The 26,930-nt window shown below is 45.7% G+C and overlaps 1 protein-coding gene across 2 annotated transcripts in view; it reads left to right on the forward strand.

The window, feature by feature from the left end:
* Positions 1-26,930, forward strand: part of DESI2 (desumoylating isopeptidase 2) — a 59,863-nt gene that overhangs the window by 22,381 nt on the left and 10,552 nt on the right. For both annotated transcript variants that reach the window (XM_069769225.1, XM_069769226.1), the window contains exons 2-3: positions 4,914-4,986; positions 21,780-21,873. In XM_069769225.1, coding sequence (XP_069625326.1) covers positions 4,914-4,986; positions 21,780-21,873 — 167 coding nt within the window. The remainder of the gene's footprint in view (positions 1-4,913; positions 4,987-21,779; positions 21,874-26,930) is intronic.

Consider the following 26,930-nt stretch of genomic DNA (forward strand, 5'->3'; position numbering starts at 1 on the left):
TCTCCAAACACGACAGCCAATTTTGCGCTCAAAAAGTCAAATGGTGCTCCCTCCTGTTGTGAATTCTGTGGCAGAGCTCCCTCCTGTGGTCACAAGTGGTACTTCGGCTGATTCTCTCTGTGAGCTTCCGTTGGTGGAGGAAAGTGGTACTGCGGCTTCTGAGTTTCCTTCCTCAGGTGATGTGGTGAAGTCGTTAGGTGCTGCTCTATTTAACTCCACCTAGTGCTTTGATCCTGGCCTCCAGTCAATGTTCTAGTATTGGACCTGTTTCCTCCTGGATCGTTCCTGTGGCCTGCTGCTCTGCATAGCTAAGTTCCTCTTTGCTATTTGTTTGCTGTTTTTTTTTCTGTCCAGCTTGTCAATTTGTTTTTTTCTGCTTGCTGGAAGCTCTGGGACGCAGAGGGTGTACCTCCGTGCCGTTAGTTCGGTACGGAGGGTCTTTTTGCCCCCTTTGCGTGGTTTTTGTAGGGTTTTGTGTTGACCGCAAAGTTACCTTTCCTATCCTCGCTCTGTTCAGAAAGTTGGGCCTCACTTTGCTAAATCTATTTCATCTCTACGTTTGTCTTTTCATCTTAACTCAGTCATTATATGTGGGGGCTGCCTTTTCCTTTGGGGTATTTCTCTGAGGCAAGGTAGGCTTATTTTCTATCTTCAGGCTAGCTAGTTTCTCAGGCCGTGCTGAGTTGCATAGGGAGCGTTAGGCGCAATCCACGGCTGCCTTTAGTGTGGTTGGAGAGGATTAGGGATTGCGGTCAACAGAGTTCCCACGTCTCAGAGCTCGTTCTTGTTTTTTGGGTTATTGCCAGGTCACTGTATGTGCGCTGACCTCTATGTCCATTGTGGTACTGAATTATCTTTCATAACACCCTCCCTTCTGAGCTCTGCCGTGCGCCCAAACAGTGGGTTACCCCCACATATGGGGCATCAGCATACTCGGGATAAATTGGACAACAACTTCTGTGGTCCAATTTCTCCTGTTACCCTTGTGAAAATAAAAACTTGGGGGCTACAAAATCTTTTTTGTGGAAAAAAAAAATATTTTTTATTTTTGACTCTGCATTATAAACTTCTGTGAAGCACTTGGGCATTCAAAGTTCTCACCACACATCTATATAAGTTCCTTGGGGGGTCTAGTTTCCAAGACGGGGTCACTTGTGGGGGGTTACTACTGCTTAGGTACATCAGGGGCTCTCCAAACGCGACATGGCGTCCGATCTCAATTCCAGACAATTCTACATTGAAAAAGTAAAACGGCACTCCTTCTCTTCCAAGCCCTGCGATGCGCCCAAACAGTGGTTTACCTCCACATATTGGGTATCGACGTACTCAGGAGAAATCGCACAACTACTTTTGTGGTCTAATTTCTCCTGTTACCCTTGTGAAAATAAAAATTTGTGGGCGAAAAGATCATTTTTGTGTAAACAAAAGCGATTTATTTATTTTTTTTTTTTTCACGGCTCTACGTTATAAACTTCCGTGAAGCACTTGGGGGTTCAAAGTGCTCACCACACATCTAGATAAGTTCCTTAAGGGGTCTAGTTTCCAAAATGGTGTCACTTGTGGGGAGTTTCCACTGTTTAGGTACATCAGGGCTCTCTAAACGTGACATGGCGTCCAATCTCAATTCCAGCCAATTCTGCATTGAAAAAGTCAAACGGCGCTCCTTCACTTCCAAGTTCTGCGGTGCGCCCAAAAAGTGGTTTACCCCCACATATGGGGTATTGGCGTATTCAGGAGAAATTGCATAACAAAATTTATGGTTACATTTCTGTTTTTACACATGTGAAAATAAAAAAAAAATGGTTCTGAATTAAGATGTTTGCAAAAAAAAGTTAAATGTTCATTTTTTTCCTTCCACATTGTTTCAGTTCCTGTGAAGCACGTAAAGGGTTAATAAACTTCTTGAATGTGGTTTTGAGAACCTTGAGGGGTGCAGTTTTTAGAATGGTGTCACACTTGGGTATTTTCTATCATATAGACCCCTCAAAATGACTTCAAATGTGATGTGGTCCCTAAAAAAAAAAATGGTGTTGTAAAAATGAGAAATTGCTGGTCAACTTTTAACCCTTATAACTCCCTAACAAAAAAAAATTTTGGTTCCAAAATTGTGCTGATGTAAAGTAGACATGTGGGAAATGTTACTTATTAACTATTTTTCGTGACATATCTCTCTGATTTAAGGGCATAAAAATACAAAGTTTGAAAATTGCAAAATTTTAAAAATTTTCGCCATATTTCCGTTTTTTTCATAAATAATCGCAAGTAATATCGAAGAAATGTTACCACTAACATGAAAAACAATGTCACGAAAAAACAATCTCAGAATCAGCGGGATCCGTTGAAGCGTTCCAGAGTTATAACCTCATAAAGTGACAGTGGTCAGAATTGTAAAAATTGGCTCGGTCATGAACTACCAAATTGGCTCTGTCACTAAGGGGTTAATAGAAGATACTCTGCACCAAGCTGCTGGGTTCTGCCATAGATCTTATGTCTGCTAACACAACAGCTTTCAGCTGATCCGTAGGGATGTCGGACCACCAATCTTATTGGGATGCGTTATCAAATAACCCCTTAACAACCACTGATGCGCCTTTTACCGGCGGCAGTTAAGGTTACTTATGTATCAGCGCCGCTTTTTAACGGCGCTGAGAAAAGTGTATAGCGCCCCCCAGCGTCGGAATTTCTCCGGAGTCTCTGCTACCGGGGGTAGCTGAGACCCCAGAGTACGTGATTTGGGTCTGTTTTTACCAACCCCAGTGTTGCAATCGCCATTATTAACCGCAAAAAAAGGCAAATTTTCCATTTAATTACTCCTCTGAGATCGGGTTGGGCTAAAGTTAGGGCTCAAGTTGGGGGTTGTGTTAGGGCTAGGGTTGGCGCTAGAATTGGGGGGGTTCCACTGTTTAGGTACATCAGGGGGTCTCCAAACGCGACATGGTGCCACCATTGATTCCAGCCAATTTTGCATTCAAAAAGTCAAACTGTGCTCCCTCCCTTCTGAGCCCAAACAGTGGCTTTTCCCCCACATATGGGGTATCGGCAAACTCAGGAGAAATTGAACAAATTTTGTGGTCAATTTTCTCCTGATACCCTTGTGAAAATAATAAAAAAATAAATTAAAACATTGGTTCCAAAGTAAAAAAAAAAAATAAATTGTGAAAAAAGTAAAATATTAATTTTTTTTTTCCTTCCACATTGCTTTAGCTCTCGTGAAGCACCTGAAGGGTTAATAAACTTCTTGATTGTGGTTTTGAGCACCTTGAGGGGGGTGTAGTTTTTCGAATGGTGTCACTTTTGGCTATTTTCTGTTATATTGCCCCTTCAAACTCTCTTCAAATGTGAGGTGGTCCCTAAAAAGAAAATGGTTTTGTAAATTTTGTTTGAAAAATGAAATCACTGGTCAACTTTTAACCCCTATGCCCCACCAAAAAAAAATTTGTTTCCAAAATTGTGCTGATGTAAAGTAGACATGTGGGAAACGTTAACTATTTTCTGTGACACCACTTTCTAATTTAAGGGTTCAAAAATTAAGTTTGAAAATTGCAAAATTATAAATAAAAAAATTGCCACATTTCCATTTTTTTTTTTTTTTTTTCAAATAAAAAACGCAAGTTATACCAGTAACATTAATGTTACCCCTAACATGAAGTACAATATGTCACGAAAAAAGTCTCAGAATCGGTGGGATACATTAAAGCATTCCAGAGCTATAACTTCATAAAGTGACAGAGGTCAGAATTGTAAAAATTGGCTTGATCATTAAGTACCAAACTGGCTCTGTCACTAACAGGGTATGTCTTGGACAACCTGTTTAACAATTTGTGACGCTTGTCTCCAAAAGTACAATTTGGGTACTAAAATGGCAAATTTGCAATTTTCAGACTACAACGTCTGCCTCGCACTAGTTTATGAAAACACCGGTGGAGTCATTAGTCACTACATGAATCGGTGAGTTCCCTGCAAAATGGGGTCACTTTTGAGGGATTTCTAGAACCTTAGGGACTACTCTAGCGTGTGCACCCCCAAAATTCAAATGGTGCTCTGTCTCTTCTGAGCCCTATCGTGTGCCCAAACAATAGGTTCTGACCACATAAGGGGTGTTGCTACAAGTTGCATAGCAAATTAGTGTCTATTTTCTCCTGTTCTTCCTTGTGAAAATGAAATTTTGGAATAAATCAGTGTTTGTGGGAAAAATAACATTTTCATTTTTACAGCCTGCGGTTAGAAAAATAAAAAAATATTATTCTGTGACGCACCTGTGGGTTCATAATGACTACTGCACTTATAGATGACCCTGTTTTAGAAACTATATACTCCCAAAGAATTGTGGTGGGAGGGAAGGGGGTTTCTTCTGTATTGGCTCTTCAGGGGCTCTACTCTACAAAATGCGACATGGCGTCTGCAATCTATTCAAGCCAAACGTTCTCCCCAAAAATCAAATAATGCTCCTTACTTTCCGAGTCCTGCCGGGTGCCCAAACAGTACTTTCTGACCACGTATGATGAAATGTAGGCTCCATTTTCTCGTATTAACCCTTCTGAAAATGAAACCTTTTAAGTTAAACAACATTTTATTGGGGTAAAGAAAAAAATGTAAATTATGCAGTTTTTCCTTCTAGTTGGTATTAATCATACACATGCTTCACAGGAATTGACAAAATTCCTGAATGCTTTGGAGTACTGTAAGGTGTGCTGTTTTTAAAAGGGGATCGGGTTTGCGGCGCTTATAGGTAAGTAATGGGCAGATTCTGGTTGTACTATGGCAGATGCATCAATGCCTCTTATATAGTATTTGTTCTCACATAAAAAGTCTGCTCTGGAGTAGACTCATTTCAGGTATTAACAAATTGTTTTATTTTTGTCTTGTGGTTCTATCACTTAGAAATAGTAAACTCCTGCATCTTTTTCTTCTAGTATTGGATCAATGAGTACACATCATCCCTGGGAATTGGTGTCTTCCACTCTGGTATTCAGGTGTATGGGAGAGGTAGGTCACTCTACAAGACCTTATTCTAATATTACAATGATTAGGAGTGATAGTCAAGGGTCCGTCCCATGCATTCATGGCAGCCCCTTTTTCTGTCTCTGCATTAGGTGTTACAGAGAAGGAGGCTGCCTATATATATATCGATGTGAGCACTGCCTAGATGCATGTATAGTGCAATAATACTGAGCTCGGTGTTTGGCTGCAGTGGCAACCCATCGGCACACTGCTCATGTTGTACGGGTGTTAAAGGCTCGATGGCTGTTGCAGCTAGACGTCCTCTGTATGCTACAGCTTGCAATTAATGCTGATAACCTGAGAGCGGGAGCGTGTACAATGCTTGCCTCAAATGCCATCCATGTATTGTGGCCGGCAAGGTGTTGAGCGTGTGAAAATACTGATTTCAGTTACCAAATTTGACAAAATCCTTTCACTCTGTAAGAAAAGTGCCTATGTCCCCTCGACAATACTCTATATGATGGCACCGACCTGTCAGAAAGCAGGAGCAGACAATGGTGAGACAAGCACAGGAGGAATTTTCAGCATTCTTAATGCGAAAACCATGAGTAGATTAACATATAGACAAAGCAGAAAAATTATCTTCTCTCCAGAAATGGAGACGTTAGGTGGACTAAAGGAAATATTTCACCAGGTTTCTGCCACGTAATCCAAGAGCAGTATAATGTAGAGTCAGAGACCCTGATTCCAGTGAGATGATCACTAGAGGACTAGTAAACCTGAGGCTATGTAGTACTCGATATTCATGAGCTCTGTTTAACCCCACCTCCACCACTGCTGAGCAGCTTTCTGTGTGCATAGGCAGAAAGCTGTCACTCATTAATGTTGGAGGGGTTATCCAGCGCTCTGCATCCAGAGAACTGGTAATTTGCAACATGTAAAACTGATTTTCTCTGATCGCCCATGACGGCACCACGGCACCACGGAGAGAGGGGATCCGCCCACCAAGGACAGGAAACCTACGGATAAAAAGGCGGTACCACTCTCCTGCATCAGTTGGTTTCCTGTCCTTGATGGGAGACCTACGGACTTACCAGTCGTCGTTGGAATTCCGGGGCCAACCAGTCCGATTCAGGCAGCTGGGGTCCCTCTGCCTCGGCTAGGGTGGTGACCCGAAGCGCCACCGCTGGGAGCCAGTGGGCCGACAGGGTGTGCGGGGGAGGTGACAAGGAGTTCGCGGTCACCTCCCCAGGTAAGATGCAGCAGCGGCAACATCCAGGGGGGTCCCTCTGTGGTTGCGGGAGGTGCGGCGTGGCCCTCCCCTAGCACGCGTCAGCCTGCACACTGCACGCCATCGGGTATGCAGAGCCACGCAGTAGGGTCTGCATAGGACCGGGGGTGCCGGTCAGCAGCGCCATATCTGCACTCCGGGCGGCCATCCTGTGAGTACGGCGCATGCCAGGAGTTGCGCTGGTCTCGCGAGACGCTGGGCTGGATCTGCGCAGGCGTCGGCGTTCGGCGCTCCTCGCCGTCGGCTGAGCGCTACTGCGCAGGCGTCGCCAAAAGATAGTCGCTTGGGCGTTCCAAAGGCGCCGCAGAAGCGTCTGCGCAGGCGTCGCCAAAGGATAGGTCGCTTGGGCGTTCCAAAGGCGCCGCAGAAGCGTCTGCGCAGGCGCTCCTCGCCGTCGGTTAAGCGCTACTGCGCAGGCGCCGGGGAAAGCGGCGGGAGCTTTAAAAATGGGGGATTTACTTCCTCTCAGCGGCTCTGCAGTTTATCAGCAAGAGCCTTAGGAGCTACTAAGCGTCGCAGCATCAGGCGCAGCCAGCGTTATTAGCAGCAGACCAGCAGCAGTATGAGCGACCCGGCGTCTCCCCTGCCTGGATCACCTCCACCTACAGCATCGCCTCAGCAGCAGCAAAAAAGGCGACAGCAGAAAAGTTACCAGGACACCGGCAAAGAACGCCAAAGGTCTCAACACAGCAAGGAGTCCAGCACGGCGTCGGGGAAAAAGCCAGAGGCTGAGAATCCCCAACCGGTATTTATGGGTCCTGGAGGTGGTAAGTTGATCTTCGTGAAAGTTAGAGACAGTAAGATTATTATTTGTCTCTTTTAGGGGAGGAAAAGCGTAGGTAAAACAAAGCACAAAGCCTGTGCCATCTGTAAAGAGGATCTTCCACCCGCATGGGAAAAGCAGCTATGCAATTCCTGCATACAGCAAACAGTATCTGAAAGCCTGCCTGGGTTTGCAACAGATCTTAAAAACCTGATTAAAGAACAGGTGGAAGACACCTTTAGATCCCTTAAAAGGGGAAAAAAACGGAGAAGGACCAGACACAGGTCCCCGTCCCCAGTCTCTAAATCTGACAGCGATAGTGCGAGTTCAGCATCCTCCGACTCCTCCTCCTTATCCTCATCATCCACTTCTTCCTCAGGAGGTCACAATTGTTTCCCGCTAGAGGACACTGATGGCCTCATAAAGGCAGTGAGGAGTACTATGGGAATAGTAGACCCCCACCCCAAAAAGTCAGCACAAGACATCATGTTTGGGGGATTAGAACAAAAAAAGAGGAGAGCTTTTCCGCTTAACGAAGCAATTGCAGCGTTAATTAAAAAGGAATGGAAAAAACCCATGAAAAAGACTCTCCTAACCCCGAAAAGGAAATACCCCTTCGAGGATGAATCCTGTTCCTTCTGGGAAAAAGCCCCCAAATTAGATGTAGCAATAGCCAAAGCATCAAAGAAATTCGCTCTCCCGTTTGAGGACATGGGGGTCCTAAAAGACCCTATGGACAAGAAGGCGGACGCCTTCCTCAAGGGCTCTTGGGAGTCAGCGGGAGGAGGCCTGAAACCAGCAGTGGCAGCAGCTTGCACATCCCGCTCCCTAATGATCTGGTTAAATCAACTAGAGGGTCAATTAAAAGGGAAAACCTCCCGAGACTCGATGCTGAAAACATTACCTGTAATAAGGGGAGCGGCGGCTTTTCTGGCTGACGCCTCAGCAGACTCTATCAGGTTAGCCGCCAGGTCAGCAGTGTTCGCCAATGCGGCCAGGCGTGCTCTCTGGCTTAAAAATTGGCCTGGCGATCTGCAAACAAAAACAAAACTATGTACTATCCCCTGCGAAGGGGAGTTTTTGTTCGGTTCCACATTAGATGACATCCTGGAAAAAGCCGGGGACAAGAAAAAGTCTTTTCCCTCCCTTGGTCTCCCCTCTTACCGGAAGCCCTTTCGGAACAAGAGGTTTTTCCGCAAGAACCCTGGGAGAGGCCAGGGAAAGTGGGAGGATAAGAGGAACAAAAACAAGGGGTTCATCTTTAACAAAAACCCCACTGATAACAAGAAACCTTCTCAATGAAGGTTCGCCCCAGGTGGGAGGGAGGTTATCTCTTTCTTCCAGCCTGGAAAAAGATTACCTCCAGTCAATGGATTCTGAACATTATAGAATCAGGCCTGAGGCTGACATTCAAAAGATGCCCCCGTCCCTCTTTTATGATGACATCCATAAGATCTTCGGCAGAAGAACAGCTGGCTCTGGAAAACGAGGTCATCGAGTTAGTAAAAAAGGGTGTACTCCTGGAGGTTCCCCCACAAGAAAGAGGGCAAGGGTACTATTCCCCTCTATTCCTGAGGAAGAAACCAGACGGTTCCTTCAGGACTATTATAAATCTAAAGAAACTAAACGATTACCTGGAGATTCAAGCATTCAAGATGGAAACGATAAAGTCATCTATCAAGATGTTGTTTCCCCAATGCTTCATGGTGGTCCTGGACTTAAAGGACGCATATTATCACGTCCCAATACACAAAGATCACCAGAGATTCCTCAGGATGGCAGTTCACATCAGGGGAGTCCTAAAACACTTCCAGTTTTCAGCTCTACCATTTGGTCTTGCCATAGCTCCGAGGATTTTCACAAAGCTGATAGCGGAGGTAATGGCTCACCTCAGAGAAGAAAATACCCTAATCGTTCCATATCTGGACGATTTCTTGGTGATAGGCTCCTCCCCGCAACATTGCGAGGATCAACTGGCAATAGTGATGCATTCTTTGAAGGAATTGGGCTGGCTAATAAACATGGGAAAGTCCAGACTAATGCCTTCTCAGGTCCAGGAGTACCTGGGTCTCACTCTAGACTCCAAAAAGATGGAATGTCGTCTCCCGGAGTACAAGATACAAAAACTAAAAAGTTTAGTATCGAGAACCCAATCTCTCCCCTCCATAACACTCCGTCAGGCCATGTCCCTCTTAGGCTCTATGACCTCTTGCATCCCTGCAGTCCAGTGGGCCCAATTACATTCAAGAGAACTTCAATGGCAGATATTATCGGAGCAAATCCATCTAGGAGGGCATTTAGACGGGCAGTTGACTTTATCTCCTCGCACCAATCACTCTCTAACATGGTGGAAATCGCAGGAAAATCTTTCCCAGGGAGTCCCGTGGGTAATTCAGATCTCGAAAGTCCTGACTACGGATGCAAGCCCTTCAGGGTGGGGGGCTCATCTGGGCGACCTAGTAACCCAGGGCACTTGGTCTCCATCCACAGTCAACAAATCCTCCAACATGAAGGAGCTCCTTGCAGTAAAATTTGCCCTTCAGGAATTCTTGGGGGTCCTTCACTCTCACCATGTAAGAGTAATGTCGGACAATCGGGTGGTAGTATCTTACCTAAATCACCGGGGGGCACCCGTTCCAAAAATCTAATGGAGGTGACCAATTCAATCCTGCAAATAGCCGAGAGCAACCTCTTATCCCTAACAAGCTTACACATAAGGGGAGTGGACAACTACAAAGCAGACTTCCTCAGCCGGTCCAGTCTAAAACAGGGGGAATGGGAACTAAATCAGGCGATATTCACCCAGATCACAGAAAGATGGGGCGTTCCCAAAATAGATCTCTTTGCGAGTCATCTAAACAAAAAAGTAACCTCTTTTTGCTCCCTATCTCCCCTGGGGAACCCAGTAGCTGTGGACGCCTTCCTGATATCTTGGGGTCACCATCTGGTATATGCCTTCCCTCCTCTTATTCTGATTCCAGCAGTGCTGAGGAAGATTCGGGAGGACGGGGCGCTGGTCATCTTAATTGCCCCGTTCTGGCCGAAGAGGCCTTGGTTCTCATGGATGAGGAAGTTATCAATATCAGACCCTTGGGTATTACCAGACCTCCAAGATCTGTTGTCACAGGGCCCAGTCTGTCATCCGCAGGTCAAGAACTTGCACTTGACAGCTTGGCTCTTGAAAGGAAATTACTAGAAAGCAGGGGGTTCTCTCCGGGCTTGATCTCAACTCTGTTACAAAGTAGGAAGCCTGTTACAACAAGACAGTATGGCAAGATATGGAAAAAGTTTCTGTCATCATCAGGTGCAAAAATAGGGAAAGAAATTCCCCTTAATTCCATATTAGAGTTCCTACAAAACGGGTTGGAGATGGGTTTAGCCACTAACACCCTAAAAGTTCACGTGGCAGCTTTGGGAGCCCTATTCAATTTTGATTTAGCCTCAAATAGGTGGGTCGCTAGATTCATCAGGGCGGCAGGAAGATCAAGGCCTCTTCCAGTAAAAGTTGTTCCTCAATGGGACTTAAACTTGGTCCTTAAAGCCCTGACTAATTCTCCATTTGAGCCATTACACGAATCTACAATAAAAAATCTATCCCTCAAAACAGCTCTATTAGTCGCCCTCACTTCGGCCCGCAGGGTTAGCGATTTACAGGCTCTCTCAGCTAACCCTCCCTACACACAATTCCTAGAGGATAGGGTCATTTTAAAAACAGACCCAGCATATCTCCCAAAAGTGGCTTCAAAATTTCACAGGTCTCAAGAGATATCTCTCCCCTCCTTCTGTCCCAATCCTAAAAATAAGGAGGAACAAACATTACATACACTAGATGTAAGAAGATGTCTCTTACACTACCTAGAAGTCACTAGAGAGAGTAGGGAGGATTCCTCTCTGTTTGTGTGTTTCCAGGGTCCCCGGAAGGGGAAAAAAGCATCTAAAGCCACCATAGCAAGATGGATCACGGACGCCATCAGTCTATCATACTCAGCAAGTGGGATGTCTGTTCCCGGGGAGATTAAGGCTCACTCAACAAGAGCAGTAGCGACTTCCTGGGCGGAGAAGGCCGGAGCTTCCATAGACCAGATATGTAGAGCTGCTACCTGGTCCTCACCATCCACATTCTATAGGCACTATAGATTGGACCTAATCTCCTCTTCAGACCTTACTTTTGGTAAAAGGGTTCTGGAGGCGGTTGTCCCTCCCTGAATGTACTATCTATGCAATTCTCTCCGTGGTGCCGTCATGGGCGATCAGAGAAAAATATAGTTCTTACCGATAACGGTATTTCTCTGAGCCCATGACGGCACCCGTACATTCCCTCCCTTCACTTATGGGTGCACACATCAAATTAGTGCCATAGTCTATTTATAGTCTTTAAACACGCGGTATCTCGTTATGATAAACAGTTAAAATTTAACAAATGTTTAGTAGTCTCCCATCGTTCTCTATGTAAAACAACTGATGCAGGAGAGTGGTACCGCCTTTTTATCCGTAGGTTTCCTGTCCTTGGTGGGCGGATCCCCTCTCTCCGTGGTGCCGTGGTGCCGTCATGGGCTCAGAGAAATACCGTTATCGGTAAGAACTATATTTTTTTTTTTTTTTTTTTTTCCCCTTCACCATGAAAGCACCGTACGTGAGAGATGGCATCCGCCCCCAGGAACAGGAAACCTGCAGCAGAGATAAAAGAATGGGGCGGCCCCTCTCTCCTCAGTTTGTTTCCTGTTCCTGCAGGTGGATGCCTGTCGCAGAGCTCCTACCTCTGGAGGGATTCCCCTCTGATTCCGGTCCGGAGGCTGAGGTCCACGATGGGGGCAGCCATACTCGGCAACATCGCGTGCGGTGCTGCCCGAGTGTGGGAGCTGTTGTGTCCGTGCCTTTTCCCCCTCGCTGGACTCCCCAGCGTCCGCTCTGTGCAGGAGGCTGGTTCGGGGATAAGGGGCGTGTCCTTCACTGACGCTGGCGTCGAAGTGAAGGATGACGACTTCCGGTCGCACGTAAGTGACGTCACACGCCGAGGGAGCCGGTGTGCTGGACACTACCGGGCGGAAGTTCCAGAGGCGTGCATACCGCTCCTGATATGAGTAAAAGGTAAACGCTGGTCCTACAGCAAGCAATCTGCCTGCTAGGATGACCGAACCAGCGATGGATCTGGACACACCGATGACGCCTGCGCCCAAAATAGCTGAAGAGGCACAAGCTACCGGGGTCCTGGAGGGGTGAGTGCCTTTGTAAGGTGAACCACATATACTGATACCCTGTACACTATGTGTTTTTTTTTTTTTAGGGGAAGAAATCCATCACCAAACAGAAAAATAAAACCTGTGCACTATGTAAAGACACACTCCCTAGACTATATAACAAGAAAATCTGCCAGCCTTGTATTAAAGGGCCACTGTCACCCTCTCCAGCCGTTATAAACTAAAAGAGCCACCTTGTGCAGCAGTAATGCTGCATTCTAACAAGGTGGCTCTTTTAGTTTTGTGTTCATGTATTACTAAAATAAAGCGCTTTGAAACTTTTCAAAAATACCTATCTTTGTCCACGGAGGCGGGTCTGAAGCCTCCTCTGTGAAGCGCCCAACTGCCGTCACTTATCTCTTCTGGGGCGATGGTCGCCGCCCCCCATGCGCTGTTCTTCTTAAATCCGGCGCCTGCGCTGTGCGTGCCTGCCTGGGGCAGGCACATTGAGAATTGGCAGTCATAGCTCAGATGCTGGGTTCCTGACTGCGCCTGTGCGGGCAATGCGGCCACCCTGTTACTGAATCCCCGCCCCGCACTGTGTTATGCATTATGCACAGTGCGGGGCTGGGATTCCTGGACATGCGCACTGCGCTTGTCAGACGCTCCCCCAGGTTCCCCGCCTTCCAGCCTCGGTCTGTGCAAGAATCTGCCCAGGAATCCCAACCCCGCACTGTGCATAATGCATAACACAGTGCGGGGCGGGGATTCAGTAACAGGGTGGCCGCACAGGCGCAGTCAAGAACCCGGCATCTGAGCTATGACTGCCAATTCTCAATGCGCCTGCCCCAGGCAGGCACGCACAGCGCAGGCGCCGGATTTAAGAACAGCACGCAGGGGGCGGCGACCATCGCCCCAGAAGAGATGAGTGACGGCAGTTGGGCGCTTCAGAGGAGGCTTCAGACCCGCCTCCGTGGACAAAGATAGTTAGTTATTTTTGAAAAGTTTCAAAGCGCTTTATTTTAGTAGTACATGAACACAAAACTAAAAGAGCCACCTTGTTAGAATGCAGCATTACTGCTGCACAAGGTGGCTCTTTTAGTTTATAACGGTTGGAGGGGGGTGACAGTGGCCCTTTAACAAGACGGTTGCAGAAGAATCTTCCTTATTACAAAATATTAAAACGATTATACGGGAGGAAGTCAAATCAACGGTTAAGGAGCAGCTGAAACATCATACAGCAAAGGGAACCCCACCTCCCCACTCCCCCAGCCAATGAACAAGGGTCGGACGTAGATTCAGCCTCCATGGCTGAAGATTGTTCCCTTCAAATTCAGGTGACCGTGTCCCTTTAAAAGAAGCAGCTAACATCGTTTTAGTGATTGATCCATTAACACAGGTGTGGGTGTTGATGAGGACAGGGCTGGCGATCAATCAGTCATGATTAAGTAAGAATGACATCATTGGACACTTTAAAATGAGGCTGGTGCTTGGTATCATTGTTTCTCTTCAGTTAACCATGGTTATCTCTGAAGAAACACGTGCAGCCATCATTGCACTGCACAAAAATGGCCTAACAGGGAAGAGTATCGCAGCTACAAAGATTGCACCTCAGTCAACAATCTATCGCATCATCAAGAACTTCAAGGAGAGAGCTTCCATTGTTGTCAAAATGGCTCCAGGGCGCCCAAGAAAGACAAGCAAGCGCCAGGACCATATCTTAAAACTGTTTCAGCTGTGGGATCGGACTACCAGCAGTGCTCAGGAATGGCAGCAGGCTGGTGTGAGTGCTTCTGCACGCACTGTGAGGCGGAGACTCTTTGAGCAAGGCCTGGTTTCAAGGAGGGCAGCAAAGAAGCCACTTCTCTCCAGAAAAAACATCAGGGACCGACTGATATTCTGCCAAAGGTACAGGGAGTGGACTGCTGAGGACTGGGGCAAAGTCATTTTCTCTGATCAATCCCCTTTTCGATTGGGACATCTGGAAAACAGCTTATTCGGAGAAGAAGAGGTGAGCGCTACCACCAGTCTTGTCTCATGCCAACTGTAAAGCATCTGAAACCATTCATGTGGGGGGTTGCTTCTCAGCCAAGGGAATCTGCTCACTCAGTCTTGCCTAAAAACACAGCCATGAATAAAGAATGGTACCAGAATGTTCTCCAAGAGCAACTTCTCCCAACCGTCCAAGAGCAGTTTGGCGCCCAACAATGCCTTTTCCAGCATGATGGAGCACCTTGCCATAAAGCAAAGGTGATAACTAAATGGCTCATGGAACAAAACATAGAGATTTTGGGTCCATGGCCTGGAAACTCCCCAGATCTTAATCCCATTGGGAACTTGTGGACAATCATCAAGAGACGGGTGGACAAACAAAAACCAACAAATTCTGGCAAAATGCAAGCATTGATTATGCAAGAATGGACTGCTATCAGCCAGGATTTGGTCCAGAAGTTGATTGAGAGCATTGCAGGGAGAATTGCAGATGTCTTGAAGAAGGGTCAACACTGCAAATATTGACTTGCTGCATTAACTCATTGTAACTGTCAATATACCCTATTGGTACTCATAATATGATTGCAATTATATTTCTGTATGTGATATAAACATCAGACAAACACTAATAAAAACCAGAAGGCAGCAGATCATGTGAAAATATAATTTTGGTGTCATTCTCAAAAATTTTGGCCATGACTGTAGAAGACCCCTAAGGAGCCACGGTCAATTCAGGACACCATGTTCAGTAACTTGGAGGGAAAAAAGCGTAAATTTTTTCCCTTCCATGATAATATAGTCAATTTAATTAAAGGGGAGTGGAAAAGGCCCAATAAAGATATCAATCCCTCAGGCCTTGAAGCGTAAGTATCCCTTTGATGAAGAGATCTATGAAAGGTGGGAAAAGGCTCCGAAGTTGGATGCTGCCATTGCCAGCATTTCTAAAGGGGTAGCATTGCCATTTGAGGACATGGGAGCCCTAAAAGACCCCCTCGACAAGAAAGCAGATGCCTTTCTAAAATCAGCTTGGGAAGCAGCGACATGGTCATTTAAACCCGGGGTTGCTGCCACTTAAACAGCACGTGCTATGGTCAAGTGGTTAGAGGAGCTAAGTGACCAGATCGAAAACAAATGCACGAGAGAGAGACTACTTAAAGCATTACTCTCTCTACAGGGTGCTGCAAAATTCCTGGCAGATGCTTGAATTGATTCTGTCAGAAGTGCTGCACGCGCATGTGCTTTATCCAACTCGGGTCTTAGAGCATTGTGGCTGAAGAATTGGACAGCTGACTTCCAATCGAATGTCAAACTCTGTGGGGTACCCTGTGAAGGGCAATATCTTTTTGGTAAAGCTCTAGACGAGATCCTTGAGTAAGCATCAGACAAGAAAAAGCGTTTTCCACCTCTTTCTTTTCCTAGACGCCGATGGGAAACCTCTCGTTCGTCCTTTCGTGGATCTGGATATAGAGGGGCCTGCGGCCGGTCAGATGATAGGTCTAGTCGGGGCAGACCCTGCAAAGATAGAAAATAAAGGGGATTCCTTTTCAGTAAGCCTCCCCCCAAATCTGATCCCAAACATCAATGATGCCAAAATCCCAGTGGGAGTTAGACTCCGATGGTTTGTCTACCACTGGGCAGCGCTGCTGGCTTCTCAATGGGTAACCAGCTTGTTGTCAGAAGGTCTAAGACTCAAGTTCTCCAGCCTCCCGCCAAATCGTGTAATAATGACCCAAGTGGTGGGAAAAAATCAGGCCACACTAGAAAGAGAGATTCATCTCCTCATACAAAAGTGCTGATAAGGGTACCTCCTCAGGAGGTAGGAAAAGGGTTCTACAGCACCTTGTTTCTAACGCCAAAACCAGACGGCTCGCTGAGAGTGATATTCAACCTGAAAGCTCTAAACCATTATATTCATGTGGAGAAATTCAAAATGGAGACCCTAAGAACGGCAATAAAAGTACTCGACCCAAACTTACATGACAGTGATCGATCTTACGGACGCTTACTACCATGTGCCAATTGCTGTCCAACACCAACAATACCTGAGATTAGTGGTAAACCTTGCAAAGACCCCCACCCATCTACAATATCAATGTCTTCCCTTTGGGGTAGCTGTAGCACCCCGCGTGTTTACAAAAATCATTTCCGAAGTGGCGTCCATCAGGAATGAAGACATAATGCTGGTACCTTATTTGGACGATTTTCTGGTAATGGCAAACAACATAGAAAACTGCGAAAAAACAGTCGCAAGAGTACTGGAGGTGCTGACCAAGTTAGGATGGATTATAAACCGAAGAAAATGAAGACCAATCCCAACGCAAACTCAAGAATTCCTCGGGATCCTGTTGGATTCAGTAAAACAGGAGTGTGTCCTCCCAAACAGGAAAATTCAAACCATTCAACAGAAAGTACAACTATTCCAGTTACAACAGACCATTTCACTACGAAATGCAATGTCGCTCTTAGGAGTTCTGACGGCAACAATTCCAGCAACACGGTGGGCACAAAGCCACACACGGGAATTGCAATGGCAGATACTAACCGAACAAATGAAGAATCCATACAATCTGAATGGGAAGATTCTTCTATCTCAAAGAGTTCAGGACTCACTAGAATGGTAGCTGAAAACAGAAAATTTAAGCAACGCAGTGCAGAATCCGGTGGTCCTTACTACCGATGCAAGCCCATGGGGGTGGGGAGCACACTTAGAGGATCAGGTCCTACAGGGTCAATGGGGGGCCTCAATGACGGCAGCGTCCTCCAATCTAAAAGAATTGTTGGCAGTAAGACGAGCACTTCTTCATATAGGAGGAAAGATACGGGGAAGACGTGGTGGTGTTGTCCGACAACAACACAACGATAGCCTATATAAATCGTCAAGGGGGCATAAGATCAGCATCCCTTATGGCAGAAGCCAAAGAACTGTTTATGGGCCGAGAACAACCTTCTTTACTTAACAAGGACATACCTAAAAGGGTCAGAAAATCAAATAGCCGACTTCTTAAGGCATCACATATTACATCAAGGGGAATGGTCCCTGAACCAGGGAATATTTGGAAAAATGTGCCAGCTGGGGCGTTCCAGAAATAGACTTATTTGCCACAAAAGAAAATCGGAAGGTGAGGAAATTCTATTCTCTGAACCCAAGAGAACATCCGGACGGAGTGGACGTGTTTCTGTACTGATGGAACTTTCATCTAGCGTACGCTTCCCCCCCCGATACCATTAATCCCGACAGTTCTCAAGAAAATTCGAGAAGACAAGGAACAAGTGATCCTCATAAGCCCCCTTTTGGCCGAAAAGGGCATGGTTCACGAGGCTCAGACGCATGTCTATCTCGGACCCGTGGATCCTCCCGGATGCCTCGGATCTCCTACACCAGGGACCAGTTCAACATCCCCAGGTACACAGGCTACATCTCACCGCCTGGAACTTGAGGGGGCTTCTATTAGCAAAAGGATTCTCGAACCCTTTGGTGGCCATGTTGCTCGCTAGCAGGAAAAAGGTCACATCAGAGAAATACCACAAAATTTGTCTAGAATTCTCGGGCCGACAGTTGTCCGAGACAAGCCAAGAAGGTCCGGTAAAAGAGATTCTAGAATTTCTCCAAAAAGGGTTAGAGAGGGGGCTATCTACTAGCACCTAAAAGTGCAAGTTTCCGCCTTGGGTGCGCTGTTCGATCAGAAACTTCCGGACCACCCTTGGGTCTATATAGGTTCATCCGAGCCTCTTTTACATCCAGACCCTCAAAATTATCACCTAAGGTGGCTCCCTGGGATCTAAATTTAGTTTTAAATGCTCTGTTTCCCCCTTTGTGCCTCTCGCTTCCATTCCAATAAAATCCTTTAACCCTAAAAACTGTCCTGCTGGTTGCCTTAACTTCCGTCGTACCTGCGAGCTGCAAGCCATTTCGGTTAACCTCCCCCTTACACTAACTTCCAAGATGACAAAGTGATTATCAAAACCGACCCGGCCTTCCTACCAAAGGTCAACTCAAAATTTCATAGGGACCAGGAAATTATTCTGCCCTCATTCTGTCCTCAACCAAAATCCCAGGGAGAGCAAACCTTCCATTGTCTTTGTCATTGCCTGCTTCAATACATAGAAGCCACAAAATCTTGGCGTCAGTCATCAGCCCTTTTTGTCACCTTCCAGGGGACAAACAGGGAAAAAAAAAAGGCCTCAAAGGCAACTATCGCACGGTGGTTGCGTACGGCTATTTCACTTTCATATTCCTCTTCTGGCCAAGTTCCCCCACAGGGTGTTGCGGCTCACTCCACGCGTGTTATTGCCACATCCTGGGCAGAAAGGGCAAACGCTTCAGTGGAACAGATTTGTAGAGCGGCAGTATGGTCTTCACCCTCTACCTTCTTCCGACATTATAGGCTAGACCTAGGTCTATCAAATTTGTCTTTCGGGAGAAGGGTATTATCTGCTGTTGTCCCACCCTAGGAGTCTTTTATTTCTTCCTCTCACGTACGGCGCTGTCATGGTGAAGGGAAAAAATGATAATTACTTACAGGTAATTTGATTTTCCAGAACCATGACAGCACCGCATTAATTCCCGCCCTATCTTCGTGATGGTTGTGTGATTCACAAAAAAAAAAAAAGGATAGATAGAAGGAATGAGATAGATGGATGGAAGGAATGAGATAGATGGATGGAAGGAATGAGATAGATGGATAGAAGGAATGAGATAGATAGATAGATAGAAGGAATGAGATAGATAGATCTATAGATAGATAGATAGATAGATATAGATACTAAAGGGCTATACAATGCAAATGTAATATGAGTGTATACTAACAAAGCGGTCATCTTCCATACTCTGAAACAAACTAAGGAGAGAGGGACCGCCCCATTCTTTTATCTCTGCTGCAGGTTTCCTGTTCCTGGGGGCGGATGCCATCTCTCACGGTGCTCTCATGGTTCTGGAAAATCAAATTACCCGTAAGTATTTATCATTTTTTTTTATCAAAATTTCATTTGGCAACCCAGCTAGTGAAGCATTACTGGAATTGGGGTCTCTGCTCCTAAATCTTGCTTCTCTCAGATAAAATCCTGGTGCTGTATACCCTTTTAGTGAGGTTGTCAACTACTTGGACAATCCATACTTAAATCTGTGCAATCTCCCCTGTAAAATTAAAAAAAAAATTAAAAAAAATGTCAAGTACTTTCACCTTTCTCATCGGCACTGTTCCACCGATGTTCTTATCCGGTCTTCTGTATTTCTTATGACAGTTATACCATGTGAGCACTGAAGCCAATCCATGGCCACTGATGGAACTCGGACATCCAAGGGGAATGTGAAAGACTCATCATGTCAGTGACTGCTGATTGGCTGCAGCGCTTATACAACCTAATGTTACATGAGTGCCAGCAGACCCAGTGCCGACATTGCTGGTATGGTGCGGGAAGTATGGTATCTGTTTTTATTATACACAGGTAAATGGTGAAACAACCCCTCCTTCTACGGTGCGTCATACCAAGCATGTGTCATCAGGATCGACACACATGAGCCTCATTTTAACTTTAAAACTTGTTGTCTGATCTATCTTCATCGTTCTCTTGCATCATGAGGAGAAAATGGGGTTAAGGTGATATCCCAATGTTTGGCTGAACAACCAATGTTCCCATGTGAAATATTTTTAGACTAGATGGCAGCCCGATTCTAAAGAATCGGGAGTCTAGAATCCATATATACTCGAAATTCGGCAGGAGCTTGAAGAGCAACGTCACTGGGCCCGCCTCCACGCAGTAGAAACTTGCTGTGAGGTAAAAATTCAAAAATCACACCAAAATGGCGGGCGGAGTGTGTCACAGTACGGCACGTTTCTGATTGGTCGCTCGCAGCAGGCGGCAACCAATCAGACACTGGACACTGTTGACGTCACTTATCTCCGGACATTAGCTCCGGACAGGAAGTTGGCAAAAAAATTGCAGGAAGTAGTATTCTAGGCAATTATATATTAGATTATTGTATTACACCCTTCAGTCCAGTAAAATTTAAAGGTGTTGTCCACTACCTGGAGAAAATGTGAAATAAAAATAAGATGGTCGCCTCCTGCACCGGTGCTGTTTTATTGATCTCTGCACTGGGTCTGGTGTGACATTGCCTGCATGACTCCCTAGGGTTAACAATGAGTGGCTGCTATTAGGCTGCTACATCTTACTTCTGCTTGTCCGAGGAAAGTGAGTACACAGCAACCCAGTAGTGGCCACTGATTGCTTCCCGTGGCATAGCAATGTTGGGGGAGATCCAGCCGGGACAGAACGGTAAGCATGCGAATGGAGCGGTGACTACATGCTTATAGTTTACACGGGGCAATTTAACAGGTGTTTTGTCCAAGTAGTGGACAATCTCCTTAGCAATGTAAGGCTATGTGCACACGTTCAGGAATTCATGCAGAAAATTCCTGTGGAAATCCAGACATTTCTGCCAGATTTCCACATGAAATCCGCATGCGTTTTTTTGCGTGGTTTTGACGCGGTTTTTGCGCGGTTTTTCCCAGACACTTCCCAATGCATTAGACAGTGGGAAAACCGCAAAAAAAACGCAAAAATAATGAGCAGGTTCATTATGCGGATTTCATTAAAAATGATAGGATGCTTAATGTATCCAGATTATTTGTGGTTTTATAGCGCAAAACCTCTAAAAAAACGCAAATGATCAGCAACGTGCACCTACAGATCTGGAGGCATGCGCCAGCTCTATAAAGCAGTTCTGCACCATTCGTCAGCCTGTACTTCGTTAATTGGTTGCCACATGGCTAGGAGCACATGTCAGCGGATGTTGCGCTGCCATGCTCTTCTCGTCACCTGACTTGCTGCCAACTACAGTCTGCAGCTGTGCACTGAATTCAAAACTGGGCAGACCTCCACAGCTGGATTCATGGGGGATGCTGCAAGATTGGACAACCCGATTTCAATAAACTGTCTGTAGTGCCAACGCCACAGACAATCAAGCTAAATTACAAAACTAGACTAGTTATCTTGATGGCATCCATATCGAGAGCAGGAACAGTCAGTGCTCCAGCAGCACCTGTCATGGCTTGCTGAACATCTCTCTGGTGGAGCCTACTGGCCTGGAACATGTCCGTCCAGCCTAGTGGGGTTGGAGTATACACTGCATGACTGTTTCTTATTTGGACAATACATAGCCACATGGTATGTACTTTACCCAAATGCTTTTTTTTTTCCTCCCTGATTAGGATAGATTGGTGTTAACACTTGCACATGTTTACAAATATTGGTTTATGTAATAAGGTGAGATAGTAATTTAGGGGCAAAAAAAGCTGACTGCCTTTTTAAGAGTATTTCCAGGAAATAAAAATTATTCAAAGCGTGTAGACTTCTTACAAATCTAGAAAGTTAAGTGATACACAAACACAGACATCCCACAGATCCTGGTCTGAACCTTCCTTGGCCCTTGGTCCTTATCTCAACATGCCAGGTGGGTGAGCATCTGTTCAATCTGAACCCTTGGAATAATTTATTAATTTCATAGAAAATGACTTTGCATCGTTTGTATGATTCTCTCTGTATTGATGTGTAGTATCCTGTCTAACAGTATGCTTGTATTTACAATGAAACTTTTCTATCTCTGTCCATGCAGAATTTGCTTATGGTGGTCACCCATATCCATTTTCTGGTGTGTTCGAAATCTCACCTGGAGATTCTTCAGAACTTGGAGACACATTTAAGTTTAAGTGAGTAGATTACTTTGTGATTATAGCACAAATTTACGCTACAGTAAGGCCAATGAAAATGAAGGATGGGGCAACAGAAATCCCCCAAATACAGCTTTTGATTGTGTATTGCAGTAGTTGAAGATGGCTAGATGTTTCTGCAGCACAATAAGACTGTCAACACATATTAGATGGTTGTTCAGCTTTGCGCCATGCCTGCCATACCCTTGCACGGCCAGCCTTGTCCAGTGTGCACATTGCTCTCATTAAGGTGAGGAAAGTGGGCTGCTGCAGAACCTCTTACAGGTCACTTCATGAACAAAAGAGAAAATAAACTTAGGCACTCAACTTAGTGGAATTTTATGATTTAATGTAGTCATCAAAGCAAACGTTTCGGCCATAATAGACGGCCTTCTTCAGTAACAATGTGCAGGATTAGAGATATGCGTGAATGACCACATGTAAAAGTGTCCCACATCAGCACTGTAGCAGAGTGAATCTGCAGAGATGTGAAATGTCCAAAAACCGGGTAACTGGTAATACATGGGAGCCCAGGTGAACGGTGTGGCAGGCAGAGACGCGGTATCCACCGCTAGTCAGAGCTCTTCATGAACAAAAAGCACTGCCAGATCCCACTGGCATCTGAAGATTCAGACAAGATACCTTTAATGGAGCAGCTCTTTAAAGTTTAGCGAGAAGATACAGTATATTTGTTTGGATTTCGTTTTGCACATAAGGTGAAGCTGGTAAGTGCATGTACTAGTAATGACTTCTAATGGATGAAGAACCGTCTGACATACAAGTCCTTATTGTAGGTGATTGTGTTCCTACAATATTTTTTGTGGGAATAAATTTAGTTTTTGTAGAAAATTCAGATTCATTTATTGCAATCTAATAATGTACTACATTGATTACTGGAAATGTAGCGAGATCTGTGTTGAATGTTAGCACTCCCATTACTTTATGGTGCAGGCAGGGATGTAATTATGTGCTTGCCACGTGGTGGGAAGCCTTTTGTGTGGCTACTGAACAAAGCATGGGAAAAAGCAAAGCATAAAAAGCATGACAGTGTGAGCATGTATGTGGGAGGAGAGCTGCTACACGCCTTATCATTTCTTCTTGTGCGGATCACCAGGTTTCTAGTGTTTGTTTTGTTTTTTTTCTTGGGGGGGGGGGAGGTCCCATTTGGGTCAGACTGCCAAGCTGTCTATCTTAAAGAGAACCTGTCAGCGGGATTCTGCTAAATAAAGAACAGACATGGCCACATTAACATTGCAATACTGATTTAAATGATACAGTACCTGCGGTGAAGAAATCACTTTTGTGATTTTTGTGTAATCAGTGTTTTCCTGTAATCATCGGGCGGGACTGTGCGCAGGGTCTTATGTTGGTGCTCTGGCCCCTCCGGTCATCCTCCTGTGTGAATGACTGGGCATTGATCTGTCCGTGACCTGCCTCCTTCACTATCGCTGTGACTGAGTAAGTTCTCTGGTCTCTTTAAAAATAAAAAAAAATTAGAACTTCAGCAAAAAGGCACCATCAGTGGCACATGCGCGGTTGTATCTGTTCCGATGTCGCTTTTACTGGGTGAATCAGAGTAGCTCAGGATGTCTTGAGTGTCTTTTGACTAGATCATTATTCAGAAAAAGATGTACGGTATTTTCTTCTTCTGCCCTTTTTGAAGGTGTCATTGTTTCCCACTGTGACCAGCTCTTGAGCTTGGCTGTTCTAAATTGCAGTACCCGGAGGAAAGCCACACACGGGGAGAACGTACAATCTCTTTGCAGATGTTGTCCCTGGTGGGATTTGAACCCAGGACTCCAGCGCTGCAAAGCAACAATGCTAACCATGTCCCTTCCCTAGACTAAATGTAATTGTTTTAATCTTTCTTCATAACGAAGATCATTTATTCCTCTTATCAGTTTAATATGTGGCAAAGCGCTGACCGGATGTGGCCGTTGCTTAGCGACTAGAAGCCACTGAGGGTTATGTCAGGAGCTATATCTACGTGTACAATAACACGAGTGCCGGCAGCAACATATAGAAAAAAGCTGCGAGGCCGCATATTTTAACATGGTTACGAGAGCTTGGAATAAATAGCTCAAAGATTTATAGTTCCATATGGAAAAGAAAACCCTATACCAGAAAAACGAATGGTATAAAATTTATAATTGTTAATCATGAAAACCCCATGACCAAATTGGGTGAGCATAGTAAGGACTTAGGCATGATCAGATAACACTGACTGTGTAACACCAAAAGGAGACCGTAAAAACAGAGGCATAGGGGAGAAATACAAATAAAGCAACTATAGTTAATTTGATCATTCAGGCCATGTGGACTCGCGTTGCTGCGGGGGTCTCAGGGAAGCCCGCAGGGAGCCCCCTCCCTGCGCGATGCTTCCCTATACCGCCGGCACACCGCGATCATGTTTGATCGCGGTGTGCCAGGGGTTAATGTGCCGGGGGCGGTCCGTGACCGCTCCTGACACATAGTGCCGGATGTCAGCTGCGATAGGCAGCTGACAGTCGGCCGCGCTGGACGTACTATTCCGTCCTTGGGAAGTAAGGCCCACCCCACATGGACGGAATAGTACGTCCAATGGCAGAAAGGGGTTAAAGGAACTGTCTTAGAACCATAACCTGTTCATTTCATGCAATTATAGAATGTTAGAGTAGGAAGGGACCTCCTGGGTCATCGCGTCTAACCCCTGCTCAATGCAGGATTCACTAAATCATCTCGGACAGATGTCTGTCTGTTAGAAGAATTCCATTGAAGGAGAACTCTTATGGCAGCCTGCTCCACTCATTGATCACACTTAATGTCAAAACATTTTTTCTAGTATCTAATTTGCATCTTTCCCTTTCAGTTTCATTCTATTGCTTCTCATTTTTCCACGTGCAAATGACAATAAGGATGATCCTTCTACACTGTGACATCTTTTCAGATATTTGTAGACAACTATTAAGTCTACATTTCCAGATCCTTTAAACCGTTCCGCGTAAGACATACTTTGTAGTCCGCTCACAATCCTGATGGCTCTTCTCTGAACTTGCTAGAGTTTTTCAGTCTTTTTTTTTCTAAAAAAAAAAAAAAAATGCCCAGAACTGGACACAGTATTTCATTGGGACTCCCCTCCTTTGAATTTAGACCCTCGTTATGCGAAAATGGAGAGCTGTTCTTTTGAACCTAGCGCATGCACACATGGCTTTGTGTAATGCTACTTTCCTTTGCCTTGACCAGACATGGTTTCCACAAAAGTAATAGCTGGTCACTGGAGGTTATGATCTAGAGCAGCATTTGACTTCTCTATTTCACCCCTTAACAACCGGAGATGCACATTAAAATAGCGGCCGCTAAGGAGCCTTATTCGCTCATTGTCATTTTAAAATGGTGATCTGGAATAAGCCACCCATTTAAAAACCTTTTTTCTCTTACCCCATGACGGCACCACGGAGAGAGAGGGATCCGCCCTCAGGAACAGGAAACCCACAGGTCAAAAAGGCGGGACCTCTCTTCCCCCTCAGTTCGGTTTCCTGTCCCTGACGGGGAACCTACAGGTGAACATACCGTCGTCGCGGGATACCAGGGACCATCTGGCCGAATCCAGGCAGCAGGGGGCCCTGCCGCGGTCGAGGTGGATTTCCATCCCTGAAGGCACAATCCAGGGTCAGCGGGCCCTGCGTATGTGCAGGGAAGAGGCAGTGAAGAGGAATCCGGTCTGCCTCTTCCTTTCTACAAATGACCGGTAATAGGTAGCGGCGGCTACCTGGTAAATTACCGCCGGTCTGAGGCTCTGGGGGGGATGGTGGCGGCGGTCGCCGACAGGGAGTGCCGATATGCTCCCGGGAGCCGGCTGCCAGCATGGGTGCGCACGAGACCAGGCCGCAGGTTAGTGCGCATGCGCTGCGGGTCACTTCCGGGTCAGCGCAGGGTGCCTCTTAAACCGGAAGTTAATGGCGCTGCAGGTGGGGAATATAAACAGTAGAGTGGCCTGAAACCGCTGCTCAGCGATTCACCATGAGTGGAACAGAGCAACCCGCAGAAGAAGTTCTGCAATCCCCACCGAAGAAACGCCTGGAGCATAACCCGCAACGGCGACAACAACAGCAGCCTACTCGGGGCCACAGCTCGGGATCCCAATGCAGCAGAGGCTCCAGTGGATCCAGAAGAAAGGCGACGGTTCAAATCGAGGACACATCTCCAAGACCTGAACCAGTATCTCCCTCATATTAGGAGGGTAAGTGACCTCCGTGAATGTACATATTCTAAATAGGGTTTTGTTGTATCCCTTAGGGAAAGAAATGTACGGCAAAAACTAAACACAGTGTGTGCAATCTGCTCTGCAGATTTACCTGCTACATGGGTATAAAAACTCTGTGCGATTTGCATAGAGAAAACTTTAAGTGAAGAATCTCCAAGATTCGCATCTGACCTTAAAGAACTGATTAAATCCCAGGTGGAAGATGCCTTGAAAAACGTAAAAAGCCTTAAGAGGAAACACAAATCGAGACGTAAATCCCCGGATTCCAGTTCTAGTGAGGAACACAGTACCCAATATAGCTTGGATAGTTCCCTGTCCGCATCAGAAAGTGGTCGTAACTGTTTTCCTATAGAGGAAACGGATGCGCTCATAAAAGCGGTTAGAACTATGGGGCTGGCAGACACTCAGTTTTAAAAAAAAAATACGGCGGAAGACCTTATGTTCAGCGGCTTACAGCAGAAAAAACGCCGGGTATTCCTGTTAAACAAAAAAAATAGACCATAATAAAGGAGTGGAAGAGGCCAATAAGAAACAATCCCAATGAAGGTAAGCCCCAGGTGGGAGAGAGACTGATATATTTTCTCCAAGCCTGGGACTAAATATAATAAGGATGTGTCTAAAATTAAAATTTCATACAAGGCCAGACAAAAAAGTCCTCCTAGCTCCAAAAAAGGAAATATCCGTTTGATGACCCTGCATGTGTTTCCTGGGGAAAAGCGCCAAAAATAGATGTCGCTATTGCAAAGGCCTCTAAAAAATTTGCGTTACCCTTCGAAGATATGGGGACCCTTAAGGACCCTATGGACAAGAAGGC

Source organism: Ranitomeya imitator, chromosome 5, assembly GCF_032444005.1.
Source record: "Ranitomeya imitator isolate aRanImi1 chromosome 5, aRanImi1.pri, whole genome shotgun sequence".
NCBI lineage: Eukaryota > Metazoa > Chordata > Amphibia > Anura > Dendrobatidae > Ranitomeya > Ranitomeya imitator.